We start from the raw sequence: 20,076 nt of genomic DNA on the forward strand, positions 1-20,076 counted from the left end.
TCCTCTTTTAGTTCATCACTCAACGGTTTATTTGACTGAGAAGGAATAGGCGATGGAATCAGAAGAATCACAGTTGATCCATTGCTAAACTTTCACTTTGCTCCATTTTCACACAACGCCAACAGTTATATATAAATATATTTGTAGTGCTATTCCGAAGTCCACTCCACTGCTAAGACAGGCTAAGATTTCCAGTTAACTTTTGCTGATGCCTCGCTTCACCAGGGACCCTTTTCACAAAGCCTTTTTTCAATGACAAAGGACAAAAATCAGTGACAAATCTGCTGATAACCAATCAGAAGCAGGGATTTCAGTAGCTTATAACAAAAACTGTCATTTTTCACTGATGACAGGTTTGGTGAAACGCCCCCCTGGCCACTGTCACTTGTAACTCTCTACCGAGCTTTAAGAGAGCGGTACTCAAGATCCTCTGTTTAAACAACTGACATCGTTTTTAGCTGCACATAGTTCCCCTTGTAAGAGTTTTTATTGAGATAATGAGAACATTCTTGTACAGTGCATTGAAGAGCACGAGAAATTCACCAGATTGTGGCCTTTATGACCAGAATAAGGACGAGGAGGAGGAGAAGAAAGAGAAAGAAAAGAAGAAGAAGACAAAAAGGAGGAGAAAAAGAAGAAAGAGAAGAACAAGAAGAACAAGAACAAGAACAAGAAGAAAGAGAAAATAAAAAGAAGAAGAAGAAGAAGAAGAAGGAGGAGGAGGAGGAGGAGGAGGGGGAGGAGGAGGAGGAGGAGAAGCGTATAGACTTCTCTACATCATGGAGTGGCGATTGGAGGCTAATGAGTAGATGATCAGGTTCCAAAATTCAAAGAATTCAAGCTCTACCACTATGTTGCTGAACTGCCTTTCAGCTGCATCCAACGCTAGTCTTCAATTTGAGAGAAAAAAGTATGACTTTCAGTCAGACGAGCCTTACGTGCTACAGAGAGATTAAAGCACAGTCCCTCTTGTTGTTCATGCTTATTTAAAGCCCCCCTGCACTGCTTGTAGCTACATTTGCCCTCTATATAGCAAACAATGCCTAATCGGTGATTATTGGTCCCCCATGATCCTCTTTTTCTTATGTAAATTGAGAGCTTATTTGATGAGATAACCATCTGTCAGTGACCTTGCAGGGAGGTCCAATCCCTCCTGGCTAAAGCAGTGCGGTGGGTCTTTAAGAAGTACAAATTGTTTACGATATCAAATTCCAAGTATATTGCAACTCCCTTTGAGTCCCATGCTCTCATTCAAGGCTTTGTCCCTTTGAGTCCCATGCTCTCATAGTCTCATTCAAGGCTTTGTCCTTCTGAATAATAAAATGTGTGGCTCTGGAGAGAGAAGGGGAGACAGATAAACACGAAGAAATTACTACTTTTCCAATCAATTTTCACTTTATTGATCAACATCGATCCATACATAAAGATTCAATCCCCATTTTCTACACAACAGTATGTTTATACTCTGTTTAATAGTGACTAGAGTCCTACATTTGATATACACTTTAATGGTATTTATTTACGTTCACCTTTTTAACCATTCATTTTTCTTTTGCACATCTTTGTTTCATAACGTTCATATTTATTGTCCATCTAACAATGGAAATTTGAGCAGGAGAATTTAATTGCCTATTTCTCTTATTTTCATCGGCTTTTTCTCCTCTGTACCATTCATAGTGGCCATTTCATCGGATGCATCCGGATGCCTCCGATGAAAATCAGGCCAGTTTAATTAAGGGTTATCAGTTAATCGACTGTAGATCACAAGGTTAGGGGTTCACATCACAGCCTGGTGCTAATGTCTACATTTGCCACTATCCACCCAGGTGTTAAATGGGTACCCGGTAGGATATGAACGTTGCTGTAGTTTGCTCAGCATTGTGAGCGTCTGTAAAATGGCGCCTGGCTGGAATCCTCCCCAGGGAGTGGAGAATGTGCATACAATGTGTGCAGGGAAGCCTGAATCCGATGATCAGGTAATAGTATATGTGTAATGTGCTTAGAGACATTGTGGATGTATCAGGTGCTATATAAACACAGAATATAATTATTACAGTAAAACCTGGTTTAGTGACCCCCTGTATAGAAAGACCACTTGAATATAAAGACAACATTTTGCATTTCCCATGAAAATGATTTCTCACTGAAACATGCATTAAAGGAACCTGTACATACAGACCCCCTTTCTATAAAGATCACTTTTCTTGTCTCCCTTCAAGCGGTCTTTATACAGGTTTCACTGTATTATTATTATTATCTATTTTCTTACCTGGATTGTGTATCATATAATGGACCCAGCCAGGGCTTTGCTGGACCCCGAGGTTCCGCCATTCTGTCTCGGTCATGAGGTGAAGCCTCGGAACCTGCTTCACAAGCTCAGTAGGAAGTACCACATGCCTACACAAAAGAAAATACATTTATAGGCCATTAAACAAAAAAGATCATGTTTAGCGTCCCCGCCCGCTTCCTTTTGAGGGGTCGCCTCCTTTTTTTCTTTTTTTTAAACCTGAAAAACACACTGCTCAAATGATCTATTTCTGATTTTAAAAAAAAAAAAAGCAAAAAAAAAAAGCAGGCACCCATTTTTGAAAATAAGCCCGACTGTCAGGGGATTTTGAAGAAAGAAAAAGGGCCTCCTCCTTCCTATTTTTCAAAAAGGCAGGAAGCAAAACATGTTTTTTTTAAAACATTTTGCTTAGAGTATGACGGGGGGGGGGGGGGGGGGGGGGGGGGGGGGGGTTATCAGAGATGCCAACTTTTGGAAATCAGAAATAGGGAGGATTTGTAATCGACACCAATTAATGTGCGCGTAGCGCACATCTCGAGCGCGTAGCGCCCGACACATGCGGCCGGGGTCCAGGGCCCGCCTTAGGGCCCTGGAAGCTCTGGGGTTCTAGATGCTCTCTGGTGCAATCTGAGCCTTATTTTGGAGCATTTTACATGTGTATTTAGTTAAATAATTCCCCCTTTTTTTTTAAATAACATAAAAATTGTACAAAATGCATGATGAATTACTTTCAGACTTCCGATTACACAGGTACTTGATACTGTATTCGGTCTTATACTTCCGAGACCATTTCCTGGTCTTATTTTGCTGATTTTCCGCCATTTGGATTCTGTGGCAATATCCACGCATTGGTTACGGCGATCCATATGCTGAAACAATCTTTCGCTACTCTTAATTTGTCTTTTAACATAGTGGAATTATTACATGCTTAAGTTAGCAGATGATATTTCTCTTTCAATTCACAGATATATATACTGATAAGCGCCCTCCAAAAAAAATCATAATAAAAAAAAAAAAAAAAAAAAAAAAAAATCATTTTTTTTTTTTTTTTTTTTTTTAATAAATCGGGAGGATAAGGATGGTGATCGTAAGGTCGGGAGTTGGGGTGAATTATCGGGAGCCTCCCGATAAAATCGGGAGGGTTGGCATCTCTGGGTTATATGTGTCTGGACACTTTACAAAAATACAGCTGTCACTTTTGCCTTTGAATTTAACAAAAAGTAAGCATCACATAAAACAAACCATCATATAATTGTGTACATGTATTTTCCTTTAATGATAATTGTTGTCCAACATAAGTTTTAAAAGATATACAACTTTCTGGAAAACCAACCTGTCCGGACATACGACGTGTGGATACACTGTATCCAGAGAATCTCATTGTATATTGTGAACAAATAGAAGATTTGTCTTTCGATTCATCATACATGTTGACAATACCAATCCAGCCAATTTGGAATTCCTGTAAACTAATTAGATTGTACATGTATAAGCCCCACTGTACTACTTGTAGCTACTTGCCCCGGCCCCCCCACTTCGAGAACGGCATACCCCATGCGTGTTGCCAAAATGTCCTTTTCATAACAAAAGAAAAAGGTCGACCCGTATTGACTTTACACACCGGACTTTTGCTGAAAAGGGGGGGGGGGGGGGTGCTGAAAAAGGCTCGTATACAAAAGAAAAAGGTCGAGCCGTATTGACTTTACACACCGGACTTTTGCTGAAAAGGGGGGGTCGGTTGGAACACGCATATATGCGTACCCTAAATAACACTGAGTGGGGGGGGAGCCGGGCTACTTGCTCCCTCTATATAAAAAACAATGCCTAAGCGATGCCCGTTGGTCCCCCATGATCCTCTTTTTCTTTTGTTAATAGGAGCCGATTTGATGAGATAACCACCTGTCGGTGACCTTGCAGGGAGGTCTAATCCCCCCCCGGCCAAACTAGAACAGACGGGCTTTAAATGATTACAGATTTCAAACATTCTTAATTTTCCTATTGTTTATCAGATTTCACTTAAACTTCCATCAAGTTATTTCTCTAGTTTTTTGCTTTCATTTAATTAGATCAAATGGCTGAGGTTGGATTTTACTTGACTTTATAAATGTTTCTTCTCACCTGTATTCAAAATGATCATCTTCGTACTTGTCTGAATAGGCGATCAGCCTCTGCATCGTAGTGGTCGGCATGTTGACCTCTGACCTCTAGCTAGGACTGAAGGCCGGGAGACAGAGTTGGATCCTGGATTGAAGGAAAGTCATCGGGAGAATTAAAGTTACTCAGAGTCAGAGCAAACTAAAGAGGGGCTACATTTATATCAACAATAGGAAGGAACAAAAGTTCTCATTTCATTTGGCTTAAACTATAAGGTTCATACGGACATGTTAATGACGCAGCAATATTTTTATGACGTAAAACTAAAACTTGTTAAGTGTAATACACTTCTGTATAATCTTCTTACAACACATGCAGAGCTCCGTTGCCAAATTTATTTACACATAGGTTCTAACCAAGGCAGCCTTTTTGCTTGCCCTAACTCAGGTATTTGTTTGTTTCCTAGAGGTCTATACCCTAGATTTTCAGATTCTAGATCTAGCTAGTAGGCCTACTACTTTAGTAGATACAGACAAATATGTTCATTGAACATGTTTAAAGGGATCCGGTAACTTTGTCTCAGATTCTGAAACAAAATCTTGGATTTAGCCAATGCTGCAATGATATACCTTTAGGTCAGTCAGGAACCCCATGACTTTTATAAGCAGATCGCCTGTCTGATATCAAGATATTTATGATTGGAACTACAAATTGTAAAAACTGTTTGCCAAACGGTTTTCATAAGACTACAGGGCGCTTAATTGTCAAATTTTGGATAGGCTTCTGAACAAGCGCCCACTACAGTCTAATGGGGAAAACAAGTAGGGCCTATGGTAAAAACCGGTCACTCAAAGACTTTTTTGAGGCATGCACTTAATTCTTGATCATTTTGAAGCGCAATTTTGTTAGGGCTTCAATATTACACCGTATCACAGACACTGATAACACGTAAGGCCGTGCATCTATTAAGATTTAACATTGTTAAACGATTCCTTTAACAATATTATAATATTATAAGCATATACACTGTAGACAGTAGGGGCGCTGGTCCGAGAATGAGGATCGGCTTCATAAACAAGGATATATATCCTCGTAAATGCAGACAAAATGCGTCCTCAAAAATGAGGATCGTCTGCATTTTCGCGGACGTTTCTTTTCATCGGCACTCTGCGGGTTTCGCGTTACCGAACGGCCCGCTGGCGATGCAAAAAACGGTTTCCCCAGGGGAAAATAACCCTAGTTCACCGTCTACTTTTATGGGTTGTCCGTCTTCCCAAGGATTTATAGCTCATAATGTGAAGGTCTCTGTACAAAGTCAATGTAAAATGCATCAAGAAAATCATCACAAAATCTGTTTTTTGCATCGCCAATGTGCCGATCAAAAATATGAAACGTCTGGGAAAATGCAGACGGTCCTTACTTATGAGGACACATCGATCCGCGTTTACGAAGACGATCCTCGTTTATGAAGACGATCCTTATTCTCGGACAAGCGCCCCTTCCGATACTAGATCTAGGCCTAGACTAGACCGAATTTTCTGTTTCTTTTGTTCGTTACCTCTGATTTGGGTAGGGTCGGCAAAGAGAGAAGCCGACCCTACCCAAATCAGAGGCTAACGAACGAAAGAGACAGAAAATTTGGTCTAGGCCTAGACCTATACCATAACTGCAGCTCTAGTGAGGTGAGGGATTCGGTGAAAGCCAACTCCAGGGTCGGCGTCGGAGCTCCCTGGAGTTAGGTGAAAATCAGACGTAGGCCTACATACTGTCACCAGAATATAGGCCTAGATCTAGACTATTCCTGAATGAAATTGACTGATTTTGCGGTCTAATCTAATGTTCTGACTTCATGACTTTTGACAATCTAAACTCAAGATACAGCTTGCTCTTACTAGTTTCAGCTCAGTTTCCATGGTTACTGATCTTTTAAACAATTTTCCAACGTTAAATTTAAAGCAAGATAACTGGCACAGCGATTATGCTTTAATCGACCTCCACTGCAAGGCGCAAACTTGCTGTCGCGTCGACCTGTGCCCGAGCAAGGAGCGTAAGGCAGGACGAAAGCGAGCCTGCGCCAGCGGGCTGTACCTTTCAGCGTCTATGCCCATCACAAGCTACCAAAAAACTGGCTACATTCTGGTGCCCAAAAAACCTTAAAATTCTCTCAAAAATAATCTTAACATACTCAGTTCGCAAAACATTATAGTTATCTTTATATGTCAATAGATAAAAAGTTCTGTTTGTGTTTTAATTACCTTAAATGGCTTTCGACCTCGGAATCTCGGATAAATGAATTCAGTCTTTCATCAGATCACCTGCTTTGATTTCGGCGCGCTTAGCTTGCAAGCTTGACGCTTTCGATATAGCGACTTCCGGGTTCATGACAAAAGAGAAAGAAGCGAGTGTAATTGAAGTTCAGCATTTGTAAACGTGCAGGGCAATCAGTCAAATTCAAATATTAATTATCACCCTTATCACCAACTATTTTTTTAAATATTTGTTAAGTATAAACTTTAAATATACAAAATCAATGCGTTCTAGCTGGTGCATGGGAGGGGGGGGGGGGGGGGACATTTAAATGCTCGAATTCCCCATCAATTAATTGTACAAAGGGTCCATATTTCTCTGACCCTAAATGGTTGATACACCAGTTTTTTTAAATGTTCATGTTGCCCTGAAACACCATACTTGAAAATAAATTTTCCTCCTCCTCTTCCTCAATCATACATATTCCATCTCCCTTCACACCCGGCCATCGATCATGATCACTATCACCATCACGATCATTGATCATGGGCCCCGGGCATGTACCTCACAATCATGCACCAGCGTATAATGCTCCTTAATTCTCTCCCTCCTCCTTTCTTATTCCATCACACCCATCATCATCATCATCAGTGGCGATCCAGGGGGGCATGTGTCCCCCAGGCCAAAAACAATATGTTAAAATCAGCCCTAAATTCGCCCAAAATGTACTGAAAAACGGGGACGTGCCCCAGGCGCGGATCCATGATTTCTTAGGGGAGGGGGCCCAACTTTTTTTTTTTTCTCCGGAAAATTTGAAAATCGCGCCGGCTGAAAATTTGCTCAGTTGGGGGGGGGGGGGGGGGGGGAGGGGGGGGGGGAGGGGGAGTGGTGTAGTGAGCACATTTCTTTTTTTTTGGTTCTCGAAAATTTAAAAATTTGCACCCCCCAAAAAGGTAAAAATCAAGTGTCTTTACATGATTTTTTTCTCAAAGGGGGGGGGGGGGGGCAAGGGCCCCCTGCCCCCCCCCCCACATTGATCCCCATCATCATCATCACTAATGCCAGCTAGTAGCAGCTTCTCCGATTCCTTACCAAAAACTCACAAAATAGCTACTCATCAACAACTTTGATTCTTTTTAAGAAATACAAACTCTGTTATTGAAATTGTCTGCACATATATTATTATAGAGTCATATGGTGCTATATATATATGTATGAACCACAGTCAGATTACATTTCTTTCCTGTAACTTTTAATGCACTCTTTACCAATTATGCGAGGCTGACAATTCACTGAGAAATACAAAGACAATGAGAAATTCACAATATTGTCATTGGAAAATGAGGCAATGAAGAACACAAGTGGGAAAGATGTGTAATAGCAGGCAATTTAAGAAGAATTAGTCTCCATTCTTAGAACTTAATGATTTCAGTTCAACTTAAGAATGTTGTATTCTTAAAATTGAAACAAATATACATCAACATGCAAACTTTCCTGCAATCATAATTGCATCTGCCTAAATGATGGTAGAAGAAGTAGTAGAATAAAAAGAAGAAGAGGAAGGAGAAGAATAAGAAGAGAAAGAGGAAAAGGAACAAGCAGAACAAGAAGAAAAAGAAGAAGAAGAAGAAGAAGAAGAAGAAGAAGAAGAAGAAGAAGAAGAAGGCAGTTTGTTATTCAAGGTCAAAGCAATTTCACACGTTTACTCATGACCAAAGGTTAATGCTGTATACAAGATTTATTATTGTCAACTTCTTGCCTAGATTAATGAGCTCCAGTTAACATATTTTAAAGAGCACAATAAATGCCTGCACGGATATGAAACAGTATAAACCGCTGTTTGTTTTTCTTCTTCATGACGACGTAAGTCTTATACGCTCTACATTTCTGTATCTTGTGGTTTACAGCTTCATATCTGCATGGACAAGCGGTTAAAAGTCTCCTTATCACACTCATAACATAAACATGTATAAACACAATTACAAATCTCTTTCCATATTCATGTACTAGTATATCTATTTATTCTCTACATTCAACATCTTGTAATGTCTCCAATGCATAGCGGAAGGAAGTGATTTTGAGGAACAATGTATTTTTCAAAGTTTTTGATTAACTTTGAATGAAAAAGTTCAGACCTCCATGATTTCAAGTGGCTCATGAGTGATCTTGAATAGTATTACCAATTATATTGTAGCATGGTGTTCATTGTAGAGTCATGGGGTTGAGTTCACACACGCACATACAAAGAGGTTTGAATTTAACCCAAAGTCTGAACCATGGTTTGACATCCCCCAACGCATCAACTAAAATAAGTGTAAATAGGAACACAGAAGTGTATATAACGCCCGTTAAACGGGTATGATGACATGCACTTAGTACACTTATGGACTTTGCACCCTGGATTAAGGTAAACTACTTGCATGAAGTCCGGCCATGGATTCTTTTCTCCAACAATATAATTTGTAAACTGGCAATACCAACAGTGATATGGCATATACGATAGACTTATAAGTAATCTTTAACCATGTTCTAAGTCATAACATGGCTAACCCAGCATTGATGTGGCTTACACCATAGACTCATGAATTATCTTAAATAATATTCTGCTTTATAACATGGCAATACCGGCCGTGATTACGAACGAGAGACCGAGCACAAAGTAGCCTGTCTTGTACAACGTCTTGATGTCGTAGCCATAGCCAGTGTCCCACGCCTGGAGGAGAGAGAAAGAGAGAGAGAGAGAGAGGGGGAGGGATGGAGAGAGAGAGAGAAAGGAGGAGAGAGACAGAGAGAGAGAGAGAGAGAGAGAGAGGGGGGGGGGGGGGGGGGGGTTGGAGAGAGAGAGAGAGAAAGGGGAGGGATGGAGAGAGAGAAAGAGAGAGAGAGAGGGGGGGGGGGTTGGAGAGAGAGAGAGAAAGGGGGAGGGATGGAGGGGGAGGGATTGAGAGAGAGAAAGAGAGAGAGAGAGAGAGAGAGAGAGAGAATGGGGGAGGGATGGAGAGGGAGGGATGGAGAGAGAAAGATACAGAAAGGGGAGGGAAGGAGAGAGATAGATAGAAAGAGATAGAGACAGAGAGAGAGAGAGGTAAAGGGGAAGGGATGAAGAGGGAGAGAGAAAGAAAGAGAGAGAGAGAGAAAAAAAAAAGGGGAAGGGAAGGAGAGAGAGAGAGAGAGACCAAAAAATAGAGAGAGGGAGGAAGAGGAGGGAGAGAAACAAATTGAAATGAAAATAAAACTTCTCAGATAAAGAGGTGACTTTCCTTCAAATAATGGCAAATTTGAATTTAACTACAAAATGTATAATAAAGAATCCAAACATAAGATGTGTGGATATGCATACATGAACAAAACTGCAATTTACATGTAATTACTGAAGCATAACAAAATATGAAATTACGAATGTGCCACAGATACAAAGAGCTTTGATGATCTGTGTTGTATGCCCTATGACAGGGCTCAAATTAATTTTCTGTCCACGGGGGCTCTTCAAAAAAAAAAGAGCCCCCATGAGCCTTCTCACAGGGGCTCTTTTAGTGCTGACGGGGGCTCTTATTTTAAAACAAATTTCCATTGAATTGGTACCCATGAAACTCCTAAATTCCTTGGTATTTTATCATTATCATTTATTTAAGTCGGCATTTTTCCCTCTTAGAAATTTACTTGTTACATAGCTGTTATTGACTTTTATCCCCGTGATGACATTCTCTCCATTTCTTCCCGTTCTACACATAATGTCCTCCTCATTATTCGGAGCAACCTTATTTACATTCTTTCTTTACTTTTAGTCTTTACCATATCCTTCCAAATACGATGTGGAGCATCATCCACAGGCCACGCAGCGGCGAGGCGATTTTTGTTGTTGCTATTTTCAATCCTCGTAAGTGATGTTTGCCTGGCATCTACTATAACATGCGGTGCATCGTCCACGAGCCGCGAAGCGGCGAGGCGATTTTTTGGTGCTATTTTGACCCCCCGTTAGTGATGTTTTCCTGGCAACTACTGTGTAGGTCTGGACACATGATAGCATTTTTCTATGCACATCACATTTTCACTTGGCATCCCAAGGGGGGGAGGGGGGGGGGGGGGTTAAACCCCCTTAACCGCCTAGATCCGCCCCTGCAACATCTTTGCTGATCTTCTTCTCAATATTGATTTACTGGTCGAGTTACATGACCTATGACCTTACCAAATGCCTGACGCCATTGAGACTATGGAAAGCCACTGGCCAGACAATGGCCATCTTGGTGAGAAAGAGAAGCGATGGACCAAAGGAGAGCGCCTTGATCATCTCCAGGTAGTGTGCAAAGTCATGCGGTAAGACGCTCATTGATAATCCCAGAGCATAGATGCCTGCAAGAAAGGAGAGAAGAGCAACAAAATTTAAACTAGCCCCATGACTAGACAAGTAATTTGATATGCATATCGACACGATTGGAATATATTTGAATTTTGACCCTTGTTTGACCTTTGTTAACTCCTCACAAAAATGCCTGACATTTTCAAGGGGGCAGCCCAAGTCAAATTGTTCGGTATTCATCAGGGAACACAAAAACACTTTCAGACCTTTGTTCCCAGAATTAGGTCACAGGACCTACAGGCTGGTCTCCTACTACATAGACTTTAGTTGGTATCACAAGTGGGATTCCAACTATGAACCTATTCATTCAATTGGTGATTAGAAATTTGCCCCATTAACAATTTCTCCTGGTTTATATTGTCAGTAAAGGGTTAGGGTTGCAAGTTGGTTTGGGGTTAGGTTTAGGGTTAGGATTGAGGTTGGGTATAGTGATAGGTCCTGGATTGCGGTTAGTATAGGAAAGCACCACAGGGCAATCATCGCATGTGCATGTGTCATACACAATTACAGTCAAACCTGCTTTAGAGACCACCTGTCCACAAAGACTACCTGTCTACAAAGACAACATTTTTTGTTTCCCTTTAAAGGTAATACAAAGTTTTGGTATGGGGTCATGAATCTGGTTCAAATGAACATATTGGAAGCATATACGATCCTACAATATTCAGTGATCGTTGTCGCGGTCGAAATCGACTCTAAAGTTATGAAATTGTAAATAATAAACACTTTATGTTGAATAGCTCCCTCTCAAGGTCAATATATCAGTTAAGCTATAAAACAATGTTTATTGACTAAAATTGCCTGATTAGCTATTCTCGTTCGGAAATTATATACCACAACTACATACTCTGAGATTTTCATGGTCGCAGCTACCATTGAACGGCCATACGAGCTATTTGAAATTCATCAAAATTTACCGGGAGCACCGGTAAATCTTTATATTCAATTTGTCTCGAAAGCAGAAGTGTTTTAGGGGCTAAAATTTATGGGCCCGTATTCTGAAGTCAGGTTTAACTTTAAACCTAGGTTTAAGTCTAGTCTAAGCCTCGCCTACATGTAACTCTCAGATTTAAACCTAGGTTTAATTTTGCGTTTCTGAAGTCGGGTTTAACTTAAACCTAGGTTTAAGCCTGGTCTAACTCTGTGGAAATTGTACACATATTTAAACCTGGGGTACACCTAGTTTAAGTCTGGCTTAAGTCAGGTCTAACTATTTGTTGGATATTCAGAGGAGAAGAGGACAACATTAAAAGACATTACGACGAATTATTGCAAATAATGAGACCGGAGAGAGCTCTTGTGGAAAGAAAAAAACCTTTCACAATCATGGCGACGATGATTTGTTTGTCATCGCTGTCTTTTTTTAAATACCAAACAAACAGCGATTTGCATTGACTCCAACATTGGAGAGACACACACATCGCTTGCGGATAAAAGTGGGCCTTGCGATTTTATGCCTTCGGCAAGTTTGAACATTAATTTGGATACTTCATTTGCTTATTGAATCTTTATGCCTAATATTTTCTAAGTCTTAAGATTTTATATTTTATATAAGATTGTGTGATTTGTATAGTACGACAATCCTTGAAACTAAAAAGTTGCCAAAGTAAATCAACACGTATCACTTTGTTGCAGAGGAAAACAAATATAGTAGCCCCATACCTTTAGTTTGACGTTATGCTCACGTAGTTTTGAAACTGTGAGTGCAATACACATTTTCAAATTGCGTCCCAACGATGTAAACAAATGCGAGATAAAATAAAACTGTAGGCCTAAGGTTGGATTAGAATAATCTATATTTATAAGACAATCATGGATTAGTATAATTAAGAGCCGACGAGTGTATTAAGCCGGAACTCTAGACCTAGATCTAGTAGAGTTTTGGGTAGAATCTGCCCTAGATCTAGTCTAGACTCTAGACCTAGACCGATTAGGCGCGCCTAGTCTATTTATATTATGATGTCAAAACATCGAGAACATCCTTAAGATGCCCCGAACGATGCACTAGAGGTCTAGATCTAGATCTAGACCTAGGCCTTAATAAGATTAAAATGACTGAAAGAGAAATGATCACAAATACCTTCTTGATGCAGAATAACTAGTCCAAAGTCAACATTGAAGCTCATATAATATGGTCGAATTTTAAGCGTTTTTTGTTAGGACAATGCAATATTTCTAAACCGTGTGTACTTGTACAAATGAATGCGCGCACGATCGATGATATGCGCGCACGGTGACCGAGAAGGGGATCATGATACCCGACATGTCGGTTCGAAAAAGGATTCCATTGTCCTAAAAAAAAACTAAAAATCAAACAAATGAGCTTCAGCAATGTTGACTTTGGACTAGTTATTTTGCATCAAGAAGGTATTTTTGATCATTTGTAGTTTCTCTTTTAGTCATCTAAATCTTATTTAGAGCATTTTTATGTTGTTCTGGAAGTTTTGACTAATCTGCATGGGCATGCAGAAATTGTAGAATCCCGATTTTTGTATTATTTATTATTCGTAAAGATCAATTCCACCTCGATTCAGACTTTTTCAGCAGTTTAACAATAAATCAAAGGGTAAAACAAAACAAAAAATCACGTCATAACGTTCAATGGTTGCTTCGAAAGAGATTTGTTTGTGTCGAATATTTTGAATTGAAATTATTAAATTTGCAGCACGAAATCCAGCTATAACAAAGCCTATAAAGGCCATATCAGCTACCCTTGAAGATGGATGAGCTGTACTGAGCATGTGCAGTAGAAGCAGACTACATCTCCATGGTAGTTAAACCTTGGCTTAACTTTAAACCTGGGTTTTAGACTTAAACCTGGGTTTAACTAAACCTGGCTTTCAGAAACTGAAATGATACTTAGACCTGAAGTCTGGCTTAGTTAAACCCGGGTTTAAAGTTAAACCTGGGTTTAACTAAACCTGACTTCAGAATACGGGCCATGGTGTTTTTAAAACATCCACAGGGGCATCCAAATATATTAAAATTGTAAAGAATCACTATCCACCCATTTTTCAAAATTTCCCAAAACTTTGTAATACCTTTAAAATGTTTTTTCATTGAAACATGTAGTAAAGGAACCTGTACATAAAGACCACCTGCCTATAAAGACCACTTTTCCGGTCTCCCTTGGATGCTCTTTATAGACAGGTAATACACTTAATTTAAAAGATATTTACCAACTGTGAGACCAACACCTGTTCCTCTATGTGTAATAGACAGCATGGATGTTACTTGAGGGCTGTACAAAATGAAAGATATCCAAAAAGATTGACAAGTCAATTGAGGCTGATTACAACGACAAGAGAGACACAAAACCATGAAATATTTATATAATATTGGATGACTTTGAGTGTAATACAAGAATATATTGCTCGAGCTATGACAATATTGAACGAGTCGGAGACGAGTCCAATATTGTCACAGCGAGAGCAATATATTCTTGTATCACACAAAAAGAAAGCCATATCATGTTATCATTATTATCTATATCAGGCTGACTAGCGAATAACAAAATTTGATTTACCTCGGTAAAAATGGCTTTTATTGTGTGTGATATCGATATCGATAGTCGAAGTTCACGGATGACTGAGCAATACGAAAACAATATTGGTCAGTAATCCGGGTACTGCGCTAAAGATATTGAATACACTGATGTATTTTACCACTTGGAAGCCTTATATAGATAATAATTAAAATTTACTGCACGGTCATCCATCCGGGTACTTTTTCTCACAGCTCAAGGTATGCTGTTTTTTTTTCTGGTTAGTTTGAACCCTTCATACATGTACCAATAGTGACATGTCTTACCTGTATATGGTGAGGTGAGGTGACATGGGTCTGTTCAGTCTCTTGTTCGTATCCCAGAATTTATCTTGCTCCTGCTTTGCCGTCATTGACATGGTGACCCTGCAGGGAGGTAAGTAAGGTAAGGGTTAATTTCCTGTAAGGAGAAGGCGACTTCTGGTAAAGAAGAAATATACATGGGCATGCAATTTGTGATGTGTCTCATTCTTTTCAAGTCAGATTGGAAGAGATTAAATGGCCCCGGAATAAATTGCTCTTCGAAAGCCCTAATATTGGTAATATAACAAGAAATAAAAACTTTTGACCAAACTTCCATACCACAAGTGTGAATAATATTGCTCTATCTGCAGCCCATGTGACTTTCAGCTAGAATGAGTCAACTACTTATTATTTAATTAACTCCAAAACCTCTCAGCATACATCAAGTATTTTGTACTAAACCTGTCCCATTTCCTCCAAGAGATTTTCTTCCCCAATGATATTGCATGACCTGTAGCAGTTCAGTGGCTCCTTTTAGAGTAATTTTTTGTAAACTATTATTGACCAAAATCTAGAAATTACACATTACACATGAGCACAAATCAGAAGAACAAAAATGAAGAGTCCATATATCAGTCTTGAGAGGGCGCTATAGAACATAAAGATGTTATCATTTACAATTTCATCACTTCAGACTTGATTTCAACCGCGACAACGATCATTGCACATTGTAAAATTGCATATGCTTCCAATATACCGGTATTCATTTGAACCAAATTTATGACCTCATACCAAAACTTTGTATTACCTTTAAGGAGGAAAAGTTGTGTATCATCTATATCTTGTGATACCTCTTTTAATGTTATGGACTAAAGAGAAAGTTGAGTTCTGGGAAGATGTAAAAATAATTTGTGAGCATTATCATTGGTATTACGCAAGTTTGGAAGGACATCAGATTAAAATTGTTTCCTGAAAAGCATGGCTCTTCACATCTTTCTGTGTACAGCGCTTGTAACTTTACTAAGACTGGGCCAAATTTCTTATCATTTTAAGGATTCCAGAACCTAGCAGTACACACCAAAACTTACCGGTACATGTTTATGCTAGATAATCAACCTTTTCTGATTGATTCCACACAGTTTCTTTCACAATGCAATGGCTTGACAAGAACTCAACTTTATCTTTTAACTTGTGTAATGCTTACCTGCTTGTCATCATGGGCTGCATCCTGGCAAGTAGCTGATGGTTCCTACATACTCCTCTAAACGTAAAAGAAAAATAAGCAGAAGGGGGAGGAGAAGGAGGAGGAGGAGGAAGGGGGAGGAGAAGAAGAGGAAGAAGAGGAAGAGGAAGAGGACGAGGAGGAGGAGGAGGAGGAGGAGGAGGAGAAGAAGAGGAGGAGGAGGAGGAGAAGGAGGAGGAAGAAGAGGAAGAGGAAGAGGAAGAGGACGAGGACGAGAAGGAGAAGAGGAGGAGGAGGAGGAGGAGATGGACAAAGAGGATTGAGGAGGAGGAGGAAGAGGAGGAGGAAGAGGAGGAAGAGGAAGAGGAAGAAGAAGAAGAAGAAGAAGAAGAAGAAGAAGAAGAAGAAGAAGAAGAAGAAGAAGAAGAAGAAGAAGAAAGAAGAAGAAGAAGAAGAAGATGGACAAGACAAGGATGGTGATGAAAAAGAGGACCAAGCAGGAAAGAACCAAAGGATGAAAAGTAGGAAGAAGTAGGAGGACAAGCAAATGGAGAAGATGAAAAGGCAGAGAGAGAAGAAGAAGAAGATGAAGAGGAAAAAAAGGAGGAAGGAGAAAAAGAAGAAGAAGAAGATAAAAAGGAAGATGGAGAGGAAGGAGAGGAAGTGGCAGAAGGAGACAGGAATAATATGGAGGAGAACAAGGAGAGAAAAAGAAAAAAGGGTGATAATTACAATTATTAACAAATTCTGTATAAAGAGCACTCTACTCATCATAGTTTAGCATATATTTTCCCGTGCTGTGGAGTTGGACTTTTCATATCCCACATAGCCTTCCTTCAAGCCTACCAGTTTTCAGCATCTGTCTGGACGAGTCCAGGCCCTGTTTCATATCAATAACAAATGCTAAATTTCTATGCAAATTTGCTCTCAGCCAATCAAATACCACACATTTCAGTATTTTATCACAATTGTTTAACTTAATTGTTAAAGCTAACAAGTTTTATGAAACAGGGAACAGATGTTCTCATGTCTTCTAGTTCTACTGATATAACCAGATATATATGCCAAGACCTCATTTGTTTAATAGCCTCAAACACAAATTATTAATTTATTTCATAATGAAACTAATCCTCAAATTTCTAAATCTTCTCCAAAACTTTCATGCTCAGATGTAAATGGAATAATTAACCCCACAAAAAGGGGGCGGGGAAGCCACCAACAGGATAAATTTCTGTCTCCCAATGGATATAAAGATAAACCACATTACTGCACATCAACAAAGGTTGCATACATTCATTCAAAACTAGAGCTTCCAAGGCTAACATTTATTGACAACTGTATGCACTGTACATTGTATGAAAATAAAATTTATGAAGGAGTTCAAACTTCAATGTTTGAATTCGGCATATTGTATGTAGGTCAATACATAAAGCATTGTTTATGATATCATGGGTATTTACTGTTAGTTTCATTGGTTTACCTTTGCACTTTACGTAAATTTATTCATTTTTTTATTTTTATTGAATGTACATACCAGGCTAGTACATAACGGTATATATTATTGGAAGTTGGCATATACAAACAAGTGTACTGTGTCTACAAACATAAAACTATGAAATTTAATTGTTGTTTGGAAATTGGCGCTCGCTTATCGTTCTCACTTCAAGTTCAAATGTGAGAAAAGTAGACAACAGTTAGACCTACATGGACCAACAACTTTTCTATTCCAATGATTTACATTCAAGAAAGAAAATCAAAAAAAAAAATGGTGGCCGAGTATTAGAGTAAGAGAAATCGTACTCGAGTGGTTGTTAACAATAAGTCAGTGCGCGTGCGAGTATTTGAGTACTCGTCGCAGCCTTAGTTCAGACACCCTAGTTGTAGTACTAGCATGGCTAGGAATCTGTAGGAGGGATAAGATCACCCAGGCCAGGGTGGTCACTGTTGAAAATCATCCAACGACGATGGAAAACCCTATTAAATTCATTAATTCAACAACAAAAACAACAACTGCATGGGGCTATAATTATAAAGTATCTCATCAACTCAGCTCTCAGTCTCACTCAATTTATTAAGAAAAAGAGGATCATGAGCAATGTTTTCTATGTAGAGGGAGCAGGTAGCTACAAGTAGTACAGTGGGGCTTTAAAGAATTACCCATACCATTACCAGACGGTTATTTCTGTATGCTGTATAGCCCTAGAAGTAGAACCGGTCCTAGGGCCAAGGCAAGCGGCGAGAGTCAGCACTCAGATCAACAACATTACACGAAAGTCAATATATGGAGCCAAAGTAAATCTGACGTTTAACACAACCACCTAAAAAACATCACAAAACCACACTCTTCACGAGTATTTGACTTTGTTACCTACTAAATACAACCCTTTTAATTTGTTAACATTTTTTGAAGATATTACTTACCTCAAAAGAAGAGCCATGGCGGTTATTTCGTCAAAGTTTCTCAGCAGTTCTTGCAAAAAGTTATCAAGTTCACAGTTTATGTCATACTTCTCTGCTGCCATCAACGTCCATAAACATTGTAGTCGAGACGAAGTCTGCGTTCTCTCTCTCTCTCTCTCTCTCTCTCTCTCTCTCTCTCTTTCTCTTCCTCTCTCACAAGGCAATGACGTACATACGGTATATGCTATCAGTGAATAACAAAAAAGAAGAAGAAAAAAAGAAAGAAGAAGAAGATATTTGTAATTATGTACGGTAGTTAATTAAGACCCCACTCCATTATTTATTCTTTATCATTTTCTCTTTCTGTTTTTCCTTATGTTATTCTTTTTTTTGCCTTCGATCATCTGTTATTGTTTGTTGTTATCATTCTATCACTTTCTCTTTGTCTTTCCTTCTGTTATTCCGGTTCTTCCTTCTATCACCTTCTCTTTTGTAATTCTTTGTTTTTATTACTCTATTATTTAAATTCCTCTTCCTACATGTATCTCAAGTTATGCTATCCTTTCGTTTCTTCCTTCTATATCACATTCTCTTTCTGTCTTTCCTCATGTTATTCTTTGTTTCTTCCTCCCATCACCATCTGTTATGTTATTCTTTGTTTTTATCATTCTACCACTTTCTCTTTCTGTCTTTCCTTATGTTATTCTTTGTTTCTTCCTTCTATCATCTTCTCTTATGTTATTCTTTGTTCTTCCTTCTATCACCTTCTCTTATTTTATTCTTTGTTTTTATCATTCTATCATTTTCTCTCTATCTACTCATTATATTATTCTTGTACTGTAATCTCTTTCTCTCTTTTATAACTTTTCCGCCGAAACACACTCACTTCCGGCTAAAGATCGCTTCATTGCACGGTTTGTGTACACACTGCAAGCTAGATCAGTCTGATGGGGCGATCTAGGAAGCGAACCGGTCCAGAAGATCGCTTTCTGGACCGCTTGTCTGTTCACACTTGCATTTAGCCCGATCTAGCCTGGGTCGGTCTAGGAATGAGTGAGAACAGGGTCTAAGTTTGAATACTTTCAAATGGTTTCTACCTCATTATAGTTTGAATGTCTCTTCTCTTTCCTATTTCTTTATGTATTAGCCAACAAAGGAAGGAAACCGCATAGACCGGCCATCTCTGAATAAAAATTTGCTATAAAAGTATACACATAAAAAGAATGTCAATAGAAAAAGGTGATATATAATTTTAGGGTCTTTAATATCAGTTTTCATATTTTGAAATAGAATTATTTTTTACAAATCAAACCAATATTTACAATAAATATATGTACAAAATCACACTTATATTACAAAACAGCATCATTACATTTCTTTTTCATTGCGATTTGCAAAAACATATCACAATAATAAAATCAAGCAATTATCCTGGAGTTCTTTCACAAGATCAAGGTGTAATCAGGGACCCGTTTCACAAAGCCTTTTTTCAATAACAAATGACAAAAATCAGTGACAAATCTGTTGATAACCAATCAGAAGCAAGGATTTCAGTAGCTTATAACAAAAACTGTCATTTGTCACTGATGACAAGTTTTGTGAAACGCCCCCCAGGTGTACATGAATTTCAACCATTTCAAAATGTTTCTACGGGTATTTGGTGGACTACGCTGACTGAAAATTTGATGCAATTTAAACTCTCAACCTCGAGTTATGATTCCG

At 39.0% G+C, this 20,076-nt stretch overlaps 2 protein-coding genes across 2 annotated transcripts; both read right to left on the minus strand.

Annotated features, from left to right (window-relative positions):
* Positions 1 to 751: 751 nt before the first annotated feature.
* Positions 752 to 6,739, minus strand: LOC100891492 (cyclin-dependent kinases regulatory subunit). The gene is made up of 4 exons (XM_003729538.3): positions 6,637 to 6,739; positions 4,406 to 4,528; positions 2,270 to 2,397; positions 752 to 1,332 (listed from the first exon to the last, which is right to left on the minus strand). The coding sequence occupies exons 2-4, from the start codon at positions 4,474 to 4,476 to the stop codon at positions 1,295 to 1,297; spliced, it is 237 nt and encodes a 78-aa protein (XP_003729586.1). The 5' UTR covers positions 4,477 to 4,528; positions 6,637 to 6,739; the 3' UTR covers positions 752 to 1,294.
* Positions 6,740 to 7,758: 1,019 nt separating this feature from the next.
* On the minus strand, positions 7,759 to 18,491 carry LOC577495 (succinate dehydrogenase cytochrome b560 subunit, mitochondrial-like). Its single transcript, XM_030977536.1, has 6 exons — positions 18,376 to 18,491; positions 15,976 to 16,032; positions 14,796 to 14,894; positions 14,165 to 14,226; positions 10,815 to 10,978; positions 7,759 to 9,341 (listed from the first exon to the last, which is right to left on the minus strand). Exons 1-6 carry the CDS (start codon positions 18,474 to 18,476, stop codon positions 9,237 to 9,239), a joined length of 588 nt encoding a protein of 195 aa, XP_030833396.1. The 5' UTR covers positions 18,477 to 18,491; the 3' UTR covers positions 7,759 to 9,236.
* Positions 18,492 to 20,076: the final 1,585 nt, after the last annotated feature.

This window comes from Strongylocentrotus purpuratus, unplaced genomic scaffold, assembly GCF_000002235.5.
Source record: "Strongylocentrotus purpuratus isolate Spur 01 unplaced genomic scaffold, Spur_5.0 spur5_scaffold_1, whole genome shotgun sequence".
NCBI lineage: Eukaryota > Metazoa > Echinodermata > Echinoidea > Camarodonta > Strongylocentrotidae > Strongylocentrotus > Strongylocentrotus purpuratus.